This window comes from Carya illinoinensis, chromosome 3 (genome assembly GCF_018687715.1).
Source record: "Carya illinoinensis cultivar Pawnee chromosome 3, C.illinoinensisPawnee_v1, whole genome shotgun sequence".
Lineage (NCBI taxonomy): Eukaryota > Viridiplantae > Streptophyta > Magnoliopsida > Fagales > Juglandaceae > Carya > Carya illinoinensis.
Window position 1 is genome coordinate 5,344,612 of NC_056754.1, and position 14,675 is coordinate 5,359,286.

The 14,675-nt window shown below is 39.3% G+C and overlaps 5 protein-coding genes across 5 annotated transcripts; 1 reads left to right on the forward strand and 4 right to left on the reverse strand.

Annotated features, from left to right (window-relative positions):
- Positions 1-99: 99 nt before the first annotated feature.
- On the reverse strand, positions 100-5,962 carry LOC122302774 (protein ESSENTIAL FOR POTEXVIRUS ACCUMULATION 1-like). The gene is made up of 7 exons (XM_043114190.1): positions 5,059-5,962; positions 4,240-4,334; positions 3,195-4,034; positions 2,992-3,091; positions 2,749-2,913; positions 1,861-2,658; positions 100-1,780 (listed from the first exon to the last, which is right to left on the reverse strand). The coding sequence occupies exons 1-7, from the start codon at positions 5,102-5,104 to the stop codon at positions 768-770; spliced, it is 3,057 nt and encodes a 1,018-aa protein (XP_042970124.1). The 5' UTR covers positions 5,105-5,962; the 3' UTR covers positions 100-767.
- A 387-nt stretch (positions 5,963-6,349) lies between these two features.
- Positions 6,350-8,708, reverse strand: LOC122302777 (60S ribosomal protein L7a-2-like). Its single transcript, XM_043114194.1, has 7 exons — positions 8,616-8,708; positions 8,457-8,507; positions 8,181-8,382; positions 7,298-7,467; positions 7,067-7,195; positions 6,884-6,976; positions 6,350-6,785 (listed from the first exon to the last, which is right to left on the reverse strand). Exons 1-7 carry the CDS (start codon positions 8,616-8,618, stop codon positions 6,654-6,656), a joined length of 780 nt encoding a protein of 259 aa, XP_042970128.1. The 5' UTR covers positions 8,619-8,708; the 3' UTR covers positions 6,350-6,653.
- A 23-nt stretch (positions 8,709-8,731) lies between these two features.
- LOC122302779 lies at positions 8,732-10,893 on the reverse strand. Its single transcript, XM_043114196.1, has 3 exons — positions 10,760-10,893; positions 9,193-9,422; positions 8,732-8,874 (listed from the first exon to the last, which is right to left on the reverse strand). The coding sequence occupies exons 1-3, from the start codon at positions 10,808-10,810 to the stop codon at positions 8,799-8,801; spliced, it is 357 nt and encodes a 118-aa protein (XP_042970130.1). The 5' UTR covers positions 10,811-10,893; the 3' UTR covers positions 8,732-8,798.
- On the forward strand, positions 9,445-11,787 carry LOC122302776 (omega-hydroxypalmitate O-feruloyl transferase-like). The gene is made up of 2 exons (XM_043114193.1): positions 9,445-10,472; positions 10,767-11,787. The coding sequence occupies exons 1-2, from the start codon at positions 10,032-10,034 to the stop codon at positions 11,622-11,624; spliced, it is 1,299 nt and encodes a 432-aa protein (XP_042970127.1). The 5' UTR covers positions 9,445-10,031; the 3' UTR covers positions 11,625-11,787.
- A 1,060-nt stretch (positions 11,788-12,847) lies between these two features.
- On the reverse strand, positions 12,848-14,159 carry LOC122302778 (pollen-specific protein-like At4g18596). Its single transcript, XM_043114195.1, has 2 exons — positions 13,781-14,159; positions 12,848-13,676 (listed from the first exon to the last, which is right to left on the reverse strand). The coding sequence occupies exons 1-2, from the start codon at positions 13,941-13,943 to the stop codon at positions 13,336-13,338; spliced, it is 504 nt and encodes a 167-aa protein (XP_042970129.1). The 5' UTR covers positions 13,944-14,159; the 3' UTR covers positions 12,848-13,335.
- Positions 14,160-14,675: the final 516 nt, after the last annotated feature.

Here is a 14,675-nt window from a genome sequence, read left to right on the forward strand (position 1 = left end):
CAGGGGCGGGGCATAGGTTGTCAATGGCTATACATCTCACGCTGACAATGGTCTTAACTATCGATGAAAGCAAATAAGGGAAGGTCTAACATGGTATCGTGCCTGCAATTCAACCGACAGATGCCGTATACAATCCTGTTATAAAATTTTGAAGTTAAAGCACAATGGATCAAAACTAAACCAGGTTGTTAGCCCATTGTTGAAGGGGAAGAGATGATCAAGCCTAGCATCGCGTGATTGTCAATTTAACTGAGCAACTTCAATCCAGAAAATTGAGATAATTTACAAGAGATGAACAGCGTGGGATTGTCAGTCTTCAAGGCCTAGAATCCTAGCCATCATTATCCGATTGCTGAAGACTTTGAAGCCAGGAACACTTTGCCCTGCTTGTATGCCACTGCCCGTCAGATGTCGGAACCTCACTCACTGCATTAGTCGCTGAAAGCACCAGCAATTGTTAGCATGCCCATGAATGATGCCCCGGAAACAGCAGCATCACTGCAAGATGAGGTCCTCTGAAAATGCAAAATCTTTCTTTATAGATGCCTGCCAACACAGTCAACTATTGGATTCCCAGTTGACTCATGCCTGCCTTCTGAAAGTAGGTCAAATTCTCCACATGGTCAATCAACAATGAGTAACCCAACATCCGGAAGAAAAAGCACATTATAAAACAATAACCTCCATCAGAAGATGCAATGCCTGGTGTCGCTCCTGTAATAACCTCACTGGTGTGGCTCAGGTAAAGCCTGGTTTGAAAGCTTATTTTATTGCTGGTAAAAAGTTGAAACATTAAATCCCGCTGTCATAGCCTGCTGATGATCAGCAGGATTCCTAACAAACTGAGCACCTTCATCAACTGACAATGATCCTCTAATAAGCCTTTCACCCACCAACCCTAACTGCTGTCTTGATGCCACAGATAGTTGCTGTACTGGTGACTGTTCTTGCTGGAGAAGAGGCCGCTGTTGGAACGAAATATGAGTTGGCCACTCTTGGACAGCATTCTGATCAACTTTTTTTTGGATGATCTGCTCAAGCATTGGATCGAGGTGCCGTAAAGAGTGGGAATTGTACTCTTGCTCATGCAGAAGGTGCTTCCTCAGTTGCATCTGATTAAAGAGGTTGTCTCCTATAGGGTCTACCTTTGATTGCACATATCCAGGATGAGATCTCTGGCTATACAACTGCTGAATTTGAGATTGCTGCTGCTGTTTCTGCAATTTTGTTGCAAGGTGATTAACCTGCTGCTGCTGCAGCTGCTGCAATTGATGCTGTTGCTGAAGCTCAAGCTGCCGCTGAAGCACCAAGAGATGTTCCAACTTTGGCTCTGAATGATGAACTGGGAAATTAGGGTTCTTACTCTCAGAAAAAGCTAAACCAGAAGAATTTTCAACACCCAGCCCTGCAACATGTCTCAAGGGATGAGGAGATCGGAGATTCAGCTGTTGGAGTAGCTCCATTTGCAACTTTTGTGGTATGTCTCTCCATTTATGATCAAAAGCAGCATCTTTCAACACCAAAGGATCCTGGTAAGCCATGCTTGATGACATATAGGATGATTGAGCACACGTTAAGTCACATCTATTTTTGAGCTCAGGCACCAAGAGGCCAAAAGGATGGTACTTAGCCTCGCTACGATTTGGCATGCTACTTTCTGAAATTTCATTTGCAGGGGATGCATGTCTGATAGAACCAGAAAATGAACCATGAATGTCGGTGGAAGGTCTCCTCAAAGGGTTACAATTGCCACTTCCAGGCCTGTCGGGAAAGCCAACTTCTGTACAAAATCAAAAGAAGAGCGATTAAGAGATCAATACTGGCAGACAATGGATGGCAACATTATGCCAGAAAACTTACTGTCATCTTCTGTTACAAAATTTTGGAAGCTATGATCATCAGAAAAGTGGAGCTCAGAGTGATAACCATGATTAACATTGACACCTGAGGTAGCCTCGCGTCCAGATGAAGCACAGTTTTGATCATTTATAACAGCATAGTCTTTGTAGCCATGAGCAGAAGTGGGATTGGTTATGTTCTCCTCAAAGATGCTTCCAGTAGCATCAGATGGTTCTAAATTCGTAACCAGATTACTACCAGAGGCAGACCTAGATCTATTTCTAAGATGAGGCATGACATCAGCAAGCTCTTGAAAAGGTGATCCAACAGGGGCATCCGACAAGCAGACTAGTAACTCAGTTCCATAATAACCTTGCTCAAACCATCTAATGATATCAATCCCCAGAAAAGGTCCCTGAATTTCCCCTTGAGGATCAAGATAATACAAACTCAGTTCCTCGGGTGGGATAACACTTCCTAGTAGATGTATTTCCTCGTTGCTATTTACATGGTGCTGATCACTGCTTGCAGTTTTCTGTAAAGATAGAAAATCATAAAGAGAACTCGAATCTTCAGGAAGCTGGCTGCTAATTTCAAAGGAATCAGATGACTCAATTTCTGTCAATTTGAGATGTTTCTTAAATGTAAATTCCACTGCCTGATCACTAGATTCTAGTTCAGCAAAGGTATTATTGGGGCTGCTAATCCCACTTATACTGCTGGAATCATAGCCTGATGTAACTTCTGACATCAAGCCATTGGGTACTGCCACACCAACTGCTGTCTGAAGTTGCTGTACTTCTTTTTCAGCATCGCGGTCTGCAAAATAATACACAAACCATAAAAAGGCAATGAATATCATTATTTTCACACAGAATGATTAAAGGCCAAAAAGCAGCTTTTCCTTACCTTTAACTCTATCTAACTGTGAACCACAAGAATCGGGCACCTTAGCCATTGTAGCTTCGGAAGAATCATTTAAAGCAGCCATTCCTAAAGGTTCAACATTTAATTCAGGATTACTAGTGGGACTCTGCATCCACTCTGACTCACTTACAGTCACATCACAGATACCTGAACAAAGAAGAAACCTCTGATACAAAGGAAGCCAATAGTTTATTAGCCACTCGTTAAAATATAAAATTTGATTACCTGTAGCGTTATTATTTGATCCCCTGATCTTGTCTCTAAATGAGTTGCGGAACACTCCATCGTTATTCATTTTTTCCATCCATATATTTCCAAGTACAACCTGAAAACATCACACCACCTACTTTAGTATGGTAACAGTAAAATGCGAGTATCAAAATCTATAGATGCATAGATAAGGATGCTAAAGTAAATAATTCATGAACCTCTTCCTCTGCATCAGGTGCAACAAAAGCCAATGGCTCTATTGAGCCATCTTGTGTTATTGGTGATACATGCTCCATCCCATCAGGCATGGAATAGAATGTTGGATCAGCCTTTTTCTTATGATAAATGTCCAGAAGTTTTCCCCTAGGGTAGCAACATACATCTTCAGAGAGGCCAGGTTTTCCAAGTATGGCATCACACTTATTCACAAGCCCAATAGGAGATGCAGAGGGAGGCCTGCCAATTTGAGGGCCACTAATATTTCCTCGTCCCCAAGCAAAACGCGGACTTAAGTTGTCCAACTGTCCCCTCTCCAACCCAAATCCTGGTACTGTGTGGTTTGCAGCCAACCTACCTGAATGAGATTCCATTTGATGGCGTGGCCTCCATTTTTCATAAGACTCAGTACCACGTTCAGAAGCAGCCTGATTGCCACTGAAAAAAATTTGTTTATCAATGTGACCATCCTCCTTGATGTTTGTCTTCCTCTCAGATCTAGAATTCTTTTCTTTGTCATCAGGACCCCACCTTGACGACCATTTGCCATCTCTGCGAGATTCATGTGCAGAACTATGGCTATTATTCCAGCGATTGGTAGAGGACAAGGATCTATGCTCAGAAGTTGAAACGCCATCTGCAAGACAATCGTCTTTTCTGCGATCTCTTCTACCAGTCAGGCCTGGCTCTCTCTCCTCATCACGCCAGCGGCGACTGATTTCAACAACAGGAGCAGTCTTCCTCCAGTCTTTCCTTCCCTGAGACCCATTTGAACACCAACTGTCCTTCATACTAGGATCCCTGGAGACTCCAGGGGGCAAAGAACTAGGTGCACTCACATCCTGTAATTTAGAAATAGTAGCACAGAAAGGTTTCATAATAGGTGAACAAAAAATATGAAAAAAACAACATATAGCGGATATTTTCCGTGTTGTAAATAAATGATAATAATCAACCTCAAGTTTCATGTATATCTAGAAACAACTCTGCCTTGTGTTACTCAACAAACGGGCAAAAACAAAAAGAGACTACACCAAATTTCCATACCCCCAATGCACCAGCAGTTAATGCGTTAGCATCAACTGGTTTAGAATAGATCCATTGTGGAGAAAGAGGCATGCTGCTCTCAGATGCTATTTGATCTGCAATTACAGCCAACATACGATCATAAAATCAGAAAATAACGAAAAATCTGTAATAAATTGAATTTTTAAAACATATTTAAAGGAAAAGAACACAAGGGACTTTGGAGTTAAATTGCAACGATGCAGGCTTCTTGAGATAAGCAAATATCAAATCCCAGAATATCTGAGGGGATCCAACTTCTGGGCATACTAGGACATATCACAAGTCAATAACTATACGAATTGAGTGAAACATCTTCTTATACAGTCAAAACTCAACATCTGATCCACTAACTACAAAAGTAGGACGCAGAACTAAAAGCCATACAAAAGCAATTCCCTTAAAACTTAAGTAATCGTAATCCTGAATTTAACGCCTATAAGTAATCATTCATTTCAAACTAAACTTGAAACTAAAAAAAAATTTCTTATCACCTCAAATAAGAAGAAGAATATGTACTGGGAAATTTAAAAGAGCATAAAGAAACCCAAAAACTTGATCTCCAAAATTATTAAATTCGAAATCGCAATTAACGATTTAAAATCACTCCCAACTAATATAAAAAGCATCGGCAAAGCCATGAAAGCTACAAATATTTCTGAATTGATAAATAATAACGGAAGAATGTAAACACACCCATTCACAGTGAGACAGACTGAGATACTACCGATCGAGTAGATACAGTAAACAAAATACACAAACCCAAATGAGAGGAATTTGAAAAAGTGCCAAAGAGCAAACCTCCTAGGGAGCCATCCTCGGGCAGATTGACCTTGCCGTCAACCATGGACGTCGTGAATTTGCACGAATTCGGAGAAGAAGATTGGAACAGATTGTTGTTTATAACGGGAGAGAGTAGAAGGGTATGAGAGATGTCAAGATTCGGGAAAGAACAGGCAGCAGACTAATGGTGATAGTGTTTGGGTTTGATCGGTAGAGCCAAGCCGAGTGTGATCTTCTCACAGCTTGGAAAAGAACTTTAGTGTGTAAATTTACTTTTTTGATATTTTTTTTTATAACTGTATAAAAGCTCTTTTATTAATATACTCACAATTTAAATATGAAAAAATATATAATTTATGGTTCAGTAACTTTATTTTTGGCTAGTCTCTTTTTATTAAGATGAGCTTTTTTCTAATCACAGTCATAGACAGTGCATTCAGCCTTATATTTGGGTTAAGACTAGGAAACCTCCACCTGGTGGTAAAGAAGCTTATTTTTTTCTTTTCCTAGATCGACAAGGTGGAGATCTTTGAATGGTCCACTTGGGGATTTTGTAGTGAGAGATGAGCAATCCATCCTCATTCTCATGCAGTAATCCACTCACTGAATTATTAATATATTCAATCTAATACGGCAATACCCATTAAAGAAAGAACAAAAGAGCTTCTTCCTTTCTTTCCACGTTACTTCGTTCCTTTACTAAAGGGCAAAAAGTTTTATTTTGAGCCATTCCCAAGTCGAACCAAATCATGATCAACGGCACTCGACCAGACAGCACAAAAAGATGCTTTAAAGTTTCAACTCGAATGCTTTATAGATTGCAGACAGACCAGCAGGATAGGTACCGACTTAGAAATTTAGACCCACACCGAGTGAAAACGTATTTTTTTTATTTTTCCCCTTCCTTGTATTTAAAAATTCTGCAGAACTCGCGAAATCTGAAAAATTAGGACCCTCATGCAGACGTTTATGATACCGATCAATGAACTATCACCCGGAATTGCAGAACCAACGTAAGCTGATACATTATGAACAGTCATTAACAGGTTATGAGAACGGTCATCATCACTCTGCACACTACTATCGAATAATAGGACCATAAGCTACGACATAATAAAAATGACTCCAAAAACTGACCTGATCTGAACTTAAGATACGTTTGAGGTTTTGATTCTTCTCTCATGACTCAAAACTCAAATGACACGTACTGATGGAAAGTGAAATTCATTCACCACTCACCTCAATCCTACTAAACAAGTACGCATAAACATGCCGACCCATCGCTAGGCACAAACAAGAGAAGCCAACATTATAGGATACACAGGAATTTGTTATGATTAATACTAGTGCCAAAAAGAAGCTCTAAAAAGGCGTTCTAGACCTTCAGGTTGCTTCTCATACCAAAAATTACGCATTAATGACTAACCCAACAGCTATTACAGCATAGCAGCTTAAGTTCAAGCACCAACATTAGCTCTTCCTTAATTTATATAAGCTGCCTCTTAAAAGAAACAAAACCTCTATAGTCAATGAGAATAAACTTGAACGAACAAAAATCTTAAAGACAGCAGCAAAAGAGAATAAGATCTAACAAGAACACATGATCGTGGCTCCTAAGACATTCTTTGAGCAGCTTCCTTGGCCAGAAGTCTCTCTTTGGCCTTGGTTTTGGCCTGAGATTTGGAACCCATGATTCCACCGCCCCACTTTTTCCTGTACTCATCATACTTGTCGTTGAAGTTGGCCTGGAACATAAAAGCGAAACATTTCAAATGAAGTTAAATGATTCAAAAACATCTTCAACAGTCACGCAAAAGGCACAAGATATATTATTCTGCCTTACCTTGATAGCCTCCAAGATCTTGCTAAACTCCAACTTATCTTCATTCTTGACAGTGGTCAAGCATAAAACCGATGCAGTTTTCTTGTGAACCACCTTCAGAAAAGAAAAATAAGTTGAAATTTAGTTCACATATCTGATTTTAAGAGAGAGAATAATTTAGCAGACACAAAATAGCTTGACTACCGCTCCTAATCGTGCTTTCCCTTTCACAATGCAGTATGGAATTTCCATCTTCCTGCACAATGCTGGAAGCCAGACAACCAACTCTATTGGGTCCACGTCATGGGCAATAACCACAAGCTGTGCTTTGTTCTGCAAGAAATATGCATTTCACAATGCTGTTACCAATAAAACTGTCCACTAGCATTAAGGAATGCAAGTAAAAGTATGTTCGTGCAAGAAACAATAGAAGACCTGCTCGATGAGGTATGTAACATGGTTGAGACCATATTTCACCACAATAGGCTTCTTCGCTTCTACAGGTTTTCCTTCAGCCTCTGCCTGAGCTCTTTTCAAGAGACGCTCCTTCTTTGTAGCCTTGTCCTCAGGCCTGTACTTGAGAAGCATCTTGAACAGGTTTGTTGCTGCAGATATGTAAAAAACCCCACTAAAAGATTAAATATAAATTTTTGGTAAATAAAAAAATTGTTAATATATTCAAATTAGCAAATACAAACGAGGAAAATTTTGTTCATAAATTAAGATTATTTTATAGGTAAATTCATTTCATTGAAAGCGCAGAAAACGCAACGCTAGGACACAGGATTTAAACAAGAGTTAAAACTACTTTTGCTGAAAGTACGGAGGCAATCACATTATATGCCACCAGAATCTTCAAACATTACTGAAAATTGTGCATGTATAAAAACTCTCCATAATGTTATGAAGCCCATCCCACTAAACGAAGACAAGCAAAGGAAGCGCACCACATTAAAAAGAAATCACATCAATCCTACTAGGTCAGCTCACTATAAAGTCTTGAGCCTTTCATCTTGATAAACACGTTACAGAATCCCTTGGCATCATACTGGAATTACTCATTGTTCTTTCTAGCAAGGATACGACCCCCCAGATGCAATTTAAGACATCCAAAAATATGCGGCATACAATTAAAAGCAAGTTTTCTCCAAGCATTTAGACAAAAAGGCTCAGAAACAAATGTCTTAAATTATTGTTGCATCCGTTGCATAAATCAAAAGTCAATTTGAAAAACATCACCTATCCAAACAAAATTACTACTGCTCACTTGGGTGTAAAACACAAAACAAAAATGACTCAAAACAATTATTTTGGTTACCCAGGTTCTTGTCGAGGGTTTTGGTAAACTGGTTGAGAGCTGGCGGGACCTTGAGTCTCTGCTTGAGGATTCTCTTCTTCCTCTGGATCTGAACGGTCTTGGGCCACTTCACGAACCGGGTAAGGTCCCTCTTCGGCGGCAACGCCCCTCCGATCCCAAACTGCTTCGGGCGCTTCTCGAAGAGCGGGTTCGTCACTTTCTCCTGTAAACAAATCAAAATATATGAATCCGAAAATGATGACATATATTTATTTCATATAAGGAAAATGAAAATACCGGCTTCTTCTTAGCTGCTGCTACCGGCGCCTTTCCACCTCTCTTTGGAGCCTTCGGGTTCACAAAATGGAAATGGAGTAAGTACTAAATTAATGAAAATGAGAGAGAGAGAGAGAGAGAGAGAGAGAGACAGAGAGAGACAGAGAGAGAGAGACGGACCATTTGTGCTTAAGTGAGATGGAACTCCTCTGGTTTGCCTCCGGAGTCTGCGAAAGGCAAATATGAAACCCTAGCTGAAGTAGGGCATATATATGTTGAGCGAGAAGGTCTTCCAGTTCCAAACGAGTCGTTTTGGCCTTTGGGCAGAAAGCTCTTCTGTGGGTTTACCACGTGTCAGCCCGATCATGCATGGGCTTCAAGTTGGGGCTGTTTGAATCTTCGTACAATTGTTTGGGCTGGCATTTGGGCCTCTGCAACTCTGTTAAACCGTTTGGAGGATATAATTTCTGTTTTTTTTTAATAATATTTATCAAATAAGAAATAATATTTATAGTTTAAAATACGTAAATCTCGCATATTTTTTTAATATAAATAAATAAATATAAGATAAATGACTATTTTTTTTAAAATAAATAAGCGGGACTCGCGTATTTTAAGATTATATATAACATTATTTTTTTAAAAAAAATTTTTAAAACTTCTCCCAGGTACGGCTTGGGACCCACCACTGCAGAGGATTTTGTCTAAGGTTATGGCTTATGGTTTACCGAATTTGCATTTTGTGTAAGTTGCTCACCTGAAGTGACGCCCTTCTTCAGCTTCTTTGGTGCCAGGATCGTACACATCAACATAGCATGGTTTGACAGCTGTAGGTTTAAGCTTTTTCCTCAAGTTTAGTTTTCTTCCCATGACATTCAAAAATAAGAAAGGACTTTTCTTCCTGTGCTTGGACTTTGCTCCGAATGTTCTAAGCAACCTCATACGGTAGCTTGCTGTCAGAATTGTAGATTGACCCAAAAAAGCAACCTAGCTAACACGTGGTAAGACACTGAAAATGAAGCCTGCCTTCATTTACTAACATAGCAAACAACTTTGAACAGTTCGAGATCATTTTAGTGGAGTAATTAAATCAAACAATTATTAATTATATATAACAAAGCAAGCAAACCAATTTGGGATGCCAACCCCACCAAATTTAGTCCCCCACTCTTTCCTCTCTCTCTCTCTCTCTCTCTCTCTGTGACTCTGGATTTCCTCGTCCGGTATGTTAGGTCCCATGATCAGTGGCCTACCCCACCCATATCTCAAAAAACTCACTCTAGAAGACATGGTAGAATTATTGAGCCGGCACTTTTCATATAAACCTTAGAATCCTAGCCCAAAAGAACCAGACTCGTTTGAGTAGATAGTGTGCAGAGAACAGGTTTCAATGCCACCCATGTGTTTCTAAATTCAGTCCTTAGTTCCTTTCTTTTCTCGTACTGAGTTTTGGGCATTTTCTATTTGACCTGGTTTGTCTTGATAATCGGTAGACTCTATTTCACCGGATTTTATTGCGAGCCAGTCTCTTTTGCTTCTTGATCTACTGATCTTGATATCTTGGCTCGAGTTGTGAAGCTTGAAGTGTGTGCTATAATGGAGAACTCTAATGGCAATGTTCTTAAATTTAGTGTGAAGCAAGGAGAGCCAACTTTGGTTCCTCCTGCAGAGGAAACAGAGAAGGGTCTATATTTTCTCTCCAACCTTGATCAGAACATTGCGGTGATTGTTCGTACCATCTATTACTTCAGGTCAGATGAGAAGGGGAATGAGAAGGCTGGAGAAGTGATCAGGAATGCCTTGAAAAGGGTTCTTGTCTATTATTACCCACTTGCTGGGCGGCTGACAATCAGCTCAGAGGGCAAGCTCATTGTGGATTGCACTGGCGAGGGGGCTGTTTTTGTTGAGGCTGAAGCAAACTGTACAATGAAAGAGATAGGAGACATAACAAAGCCACACCCCGAGACTCTCGGGAAGCTGGTTTATGACATTCCTGGTGCAAAGAACATTTTAGAGATGCCTATCCTGGTGGCTCAGGTATGTGAACTCTCAAAACATAAATAGATTTTAGTGCTAGTTTGGCCCTTTTGTATTTTGGTAACAACTCTGATTCTAGTTCTTTGTATTTATAATCACATAAAGTATTATAGGAGAGAAAATATATTAAGCACATGCATAGCAGTCTTCTTAGGGAAAATTTTAAGGTGCGTTATTTTCACGAAATTGCAAAAATCAGGATGTAAATTACCACGCTCTTTATGTAAGTTCATGCATATATGAGACCTTTCACAACTTGGGAGGTGATTGTAAAGTTCTAATTCTACCTTCCAGGTGACTACGTTCAAATGTGGAGGATTTGTTCTTGGGCTGTGCATGAATCATTGTATGTTTGATGGTATTGGTGCCATGGAATTTGTAAACTCGTGGGGTGAAACAGCCAGAGGCTTGCCGTTATCTGTCCCTCCATTCCTAGACAGAAGCACACTTAAGGCCCGCAACCCGCCTGAGATAGAGTATCTGCACCAAGAGTTTGCAGAGTTAGAAGACAAGTCCTGCACCGCCGATATTCATAGCGAGGAAATGCTTTACAAGTCCTTCTGTTTCGACCCTGAGAAACTAGACCAACTAAAGATGAAAGCCATGGAAAATGGGGTTCTTGACAGATGCACTACATTTGAAGCCCTCTCAGCGTTTGTGTGGAAAGCTAGAACCAAGGCACTGAAGTTCTTGCCAGATCAAGAGACAAAGCTCCTATTTGCTGTCGATGGAAGGCACAAATTCAAACCACCACTACCAAAAGGATACTTTGGCAATGGATTCGTGTTGACAAATTCTATGTGCAGAGCAGGGGAACTTCTGGAGAAACCACTGTCATTTGCAGTGGGACAGGTTAAGGACGCGATCAAGATGATCACAGATGGCTATATGAGATCCGCCATAGATTACTTTGAAGTGACAAGGGTTAGGCCATCTTTGGCATCCACACTTTTGATCACCACCTGGTCTAGGCTATCTTTCCACACCACAGACTTCGGATGGGGAGAGCCTGTTCTGTCAGGGCCAGTGGCATTGCCGGAGAAGGAAGTGATTTTGTTCTTGTCTCATGGGAAGGAGAGGAAAAGCATAAATGTGCTTTTGGGTTTGCCAACTTCTGCCATGAAGATCTTCGAACAACTCGTGCAGATCTAGAGAAACGATAAATTGTGATGTCTCAATAATGAGTGTCCATGTCAAGTTATTGGTGATTCAATTATGTGTTATTTATATATCTTTTTCGGCAAGTGAATTACGTTACAAGCACTGTAATTTCTACATTGTTTCTTTATTTAAAAGGTGGGTGACAATTTGTATTCATGGGTTATGTTTGGGTCATATTAAGTCATTGACATTTGATTCTACGAGTCAATCCGAATACGACCTATTAAATTAAACAGATCAAATTTACAACACGGCTCATTTAAATAATGGTGACAACATAATTTTTTTGACCTGTTTAATAATTAATTAAAAATGAGTTAACGCAACACAATCTATTTCAACCCATTTTATGTAAATGAGTTGAACTGACCCACATATAACATAACCCATTTATGTGATGAACATAATTTTACATAAAATTTAAAATATATATTTATAAATGGGCACAAGATCTACAAAAAGTCCCTATGAACAAAAAATATTCATATTTTTCAGATTTTAATCTATGATAAAAACAAATATTACAAGCCCAACAATAACGAATATAATTATAGGTCTAAAATTACAATTTTAACCAAAAAAACATAAGTATATTGACCATTAAGTGGCTTAACCTATTATCAATCAGTTTTAACACGAATTTATTTATATCAAACTCAAATATATTTATTTTATGTCATATTTATATTAGTTTCACAGTCGTGTCACACAATTCACCCCTAGACTTCAATCAAACATAAAATGGTTTGATCATTTGTCCCAATTTCTGTCGAATCAGTAACATAAATCATATAGAATTATAGTTACGCCTGTAGGATGAATAAATTAAAAAACAAAATAATGAAAACAAAAACAAAACCAGCTTGTAGCATGTGATGAGCGGCTCTGACTCTAAGTAGGGCACTGGACGAGTAAAATGGAGGTTGGGCCATGTCCATTCAATCACGCATGGGGCCCAACCTCTCCCACATGTTAAATTAAAATTGGTTGATTTGATTGGGATCCCCTCAATATTTTTGTATGTTTATGGGATGTTTAAGCCATTTACGGAAGGAACTTATCTTCAATTTAGAAGTACAAAACAAAAGGATTTAGAGGGTAATTTCGGAGAAGATTGTCTACTAATCATTCTCACAAATTAAGAATGGAAACTTCCTCCGGATATTATCTGCTGGATAATCGTGGCACCGGAAAAGAACAGTACATGCCTGGGGTTGTTTTCACAAATAGGGCCCTTCATTATGTCATTACTTAATTTACATCTCGTTCAGGTAACAAGGACACCTAATAGTCTAATAACACACTGGACAATCGAGTTTCTTCTTTCAACCATACTATACACGCACTACATTTTCTGGGCATACAGTTAAAGTCAAACAATCAGAACATAATGCAGTAAAGAAAATGTAAGACTAATCTCAATCATGGGCTGGGAGAAGAGAAGGTGTCCAAGGTATTTTGGGTTTCTCGGATTCTTTATGATGGTTTTAGGATGCATTTTGAAGGAGAAATATTGTGAAGAGAGAGAAGCAACCAAAGGAAGTGCATGGAGTTTATGCATTATACAGGAATAAGGCAGAGGAAAACCATATAGGGAGAGAGAGGAGAGAGGGGGTTGGGGGTTTTGGGGGGGGGGGGGGGGGGGTGCGGGGGGGAAATTGGTGGAAACAACTGGGAATTAAGAGCTTGGGAAGACTTCTATTTAGGTTCCACATAAAGTGATATCTCTCTTGGGTGGTCTAAAATTCAACGCATTCAAGCTGTAGATGCAGATATTGGCCTGTTTTGATTTGATTGCAATTTGATCAGATGTAGTACTCATGTAACCAGGAATATTGCATGAAGAAGATGAAGTCCAGGTTAAGCTTGCCTTGCAGGAAGAAACGACTGCAGAATCTTCTGCGCATTTAATTCCATCAACCGATGGTATTTCCAACTTGTAAACTCCATGCTTATTTGTAGTCCTATTCACTGAGATTGATATCTGTTCTACGGTTTTCCGGGAGATGGCTTTGAATTTGCAGTCTATTCTGACTTCTGCATCTGGAAAAGACAGAGAGCAACATGGAAATTTATGAACTTCAAAGTCCTTGTAAATTAAGACAGCATTAACATATCCAATAAGACTTGAAATAAGTTTTTGTTACCTGGTAAGAAGTAGCTGTGTCTGGAGAAGCTGTTGTTGGAGCAGATGTCACAATAAACAAAACCCATTACAATGATCTGGGAGTTGGGTTTTGCCGGCTCAACTCCCAGAAAAAGTGAATTGAGAAACAATGAGGAAATGACATAGAGAATGATCGGATTCATGGCCAAATTTTGAGGAAAAAGTGAAAAAAATAAAAAATAAAGCTACCACACTCGAAGATAGGCTTCTAAAATCAATAGTTGTTTCACTGTGAATAGCTTTCAAAGCATTATCACATAGGAGAAGATGAACTTCTTAGTGTGTGGATCGCGAGCAGCAGAACTAAGTTGGTGGAGATACAACGGTAAGCAAAAAAGTAGAGGAAATTTATCATTTTCACAAGAAACAAAGTCATGTGAATGTCGTTTGGCAAGATATGGACTTGATGCGTAGGAGAGAGAAGAGGGTAGATTCTTTTTTAGAAGGAATAATAATAGCTCCTTTGGACTAACTCAACTGAGAGAGGTGGTGGTGCTTGATGTAAAGGTCTCAGCTCCACAAGACAATTTGCAGGGTACCAAGTCATTACTCATTAGGCGAGTATAAAGCTCATTTATATATATATATATATATATATAATGTTCATGCTCAGTATGTTTCACCAATTTCCTTCATACCCATATCAGCGTTTTGGAAGGCATTTACAACTTTTGAGATATTTTGGAGTGGCTTCTTGCATTTGCAGGAACTCCCCCCTCCCTCTTTCTTTATTTTAGTGTCCCCTGCTACTAGAAATCAGCCTCAGTTTGCCATCCTCAATGACAGATGAAATCATAAGACCAACTTCATGATTTTAACTCTTTGGGTCACAATATCCGGACCAAACGAGATTTAAATCATCTTTACCTAGTAAA

Coding starts and splice junctions, on each gene's coding strand:
- LOC122302774 (XM_043114190.1), bottom strand. CDS start 5,104: ATGGTTGACGGCAAGGTCAATCTGCCCGAGGATGGCTCCCTAGGAG. Junction 4,035..4,239: donor TAACTGCTGGTGCATTGGGG/GTATGGAAATTT, acceptor TCTAAATTACAG/GATGTGAGTGCACCTAGTTC. Junction 2,659..2,748: donor ACAGTTAGATAGAGTTAAAG/GTAAGGAAAAGC, acceptor ATTATTTTGCAG/ACCGCGATGCTGAAAAAGAA.
- LOC122302777 (XM_043114194.1), bottom strand. Junction 7,468..8,180: donor AACCCTCGACAAGAACCTGG/GTAACCAAAATA, acceptor ACATATCTGCAG/CAACAAACCTGTTCAAGATG. Junction 7,196..7,297: donor TTACATACCTCATCGAGCAG/GTCTTCTATTGT, acceptor TATTTCTTGCAG/AACAAAGCACAGCTTGTGGT.
- LOC122302776 (XM_043114193.1), top strand. CDS start 10,032: ATGGAGAACTCTAATGGCAATGTTCTTAAATTTAGTGTGAAGCAAGGA. Junction 10,473..10,766: donor TGCCTATCCTGGTGGCTCAG/GTATGTGAACTC, acceptor TCTACCTTCCAG/GTGACTACGTTCAAATGTGG.
- LOC122302779 (XM_043114196.1), bottom strand. CDS start 10,810: ATGCACAGCCCAAGAACAAATCCTCCACATTTGAACGTAGTCACCTGG. Junction 9,423..10,759: donor TGAACGTAGTCACCTGGAAG/GTAGAATTAGAA, acceptor CGTGTTAGCTAG/GTTGCTTTTTTGGGTCAATC. Junction 8,875..9,192: donor GAAGAAGGGCGTCACTTCAG/GTGAGCAACTTA, acceptor ACGGTTTAACAG/AGTTGCAGAGGCCCAAATGC.
- LOC122302778 (XM_043114195.1), bottom strand. CDS start 13,943: ATGAATCCGATCATTCTCTATGTCATTTCCTCATTGTTTCTCAATTCA. Junction 13,677..13,780: donor ACACAGCTACTTCTTACCAG/GTAACAAAAACT, acceptor TGTCTTTTCCAG/ATGCAGAAGTCAGAATAGAC.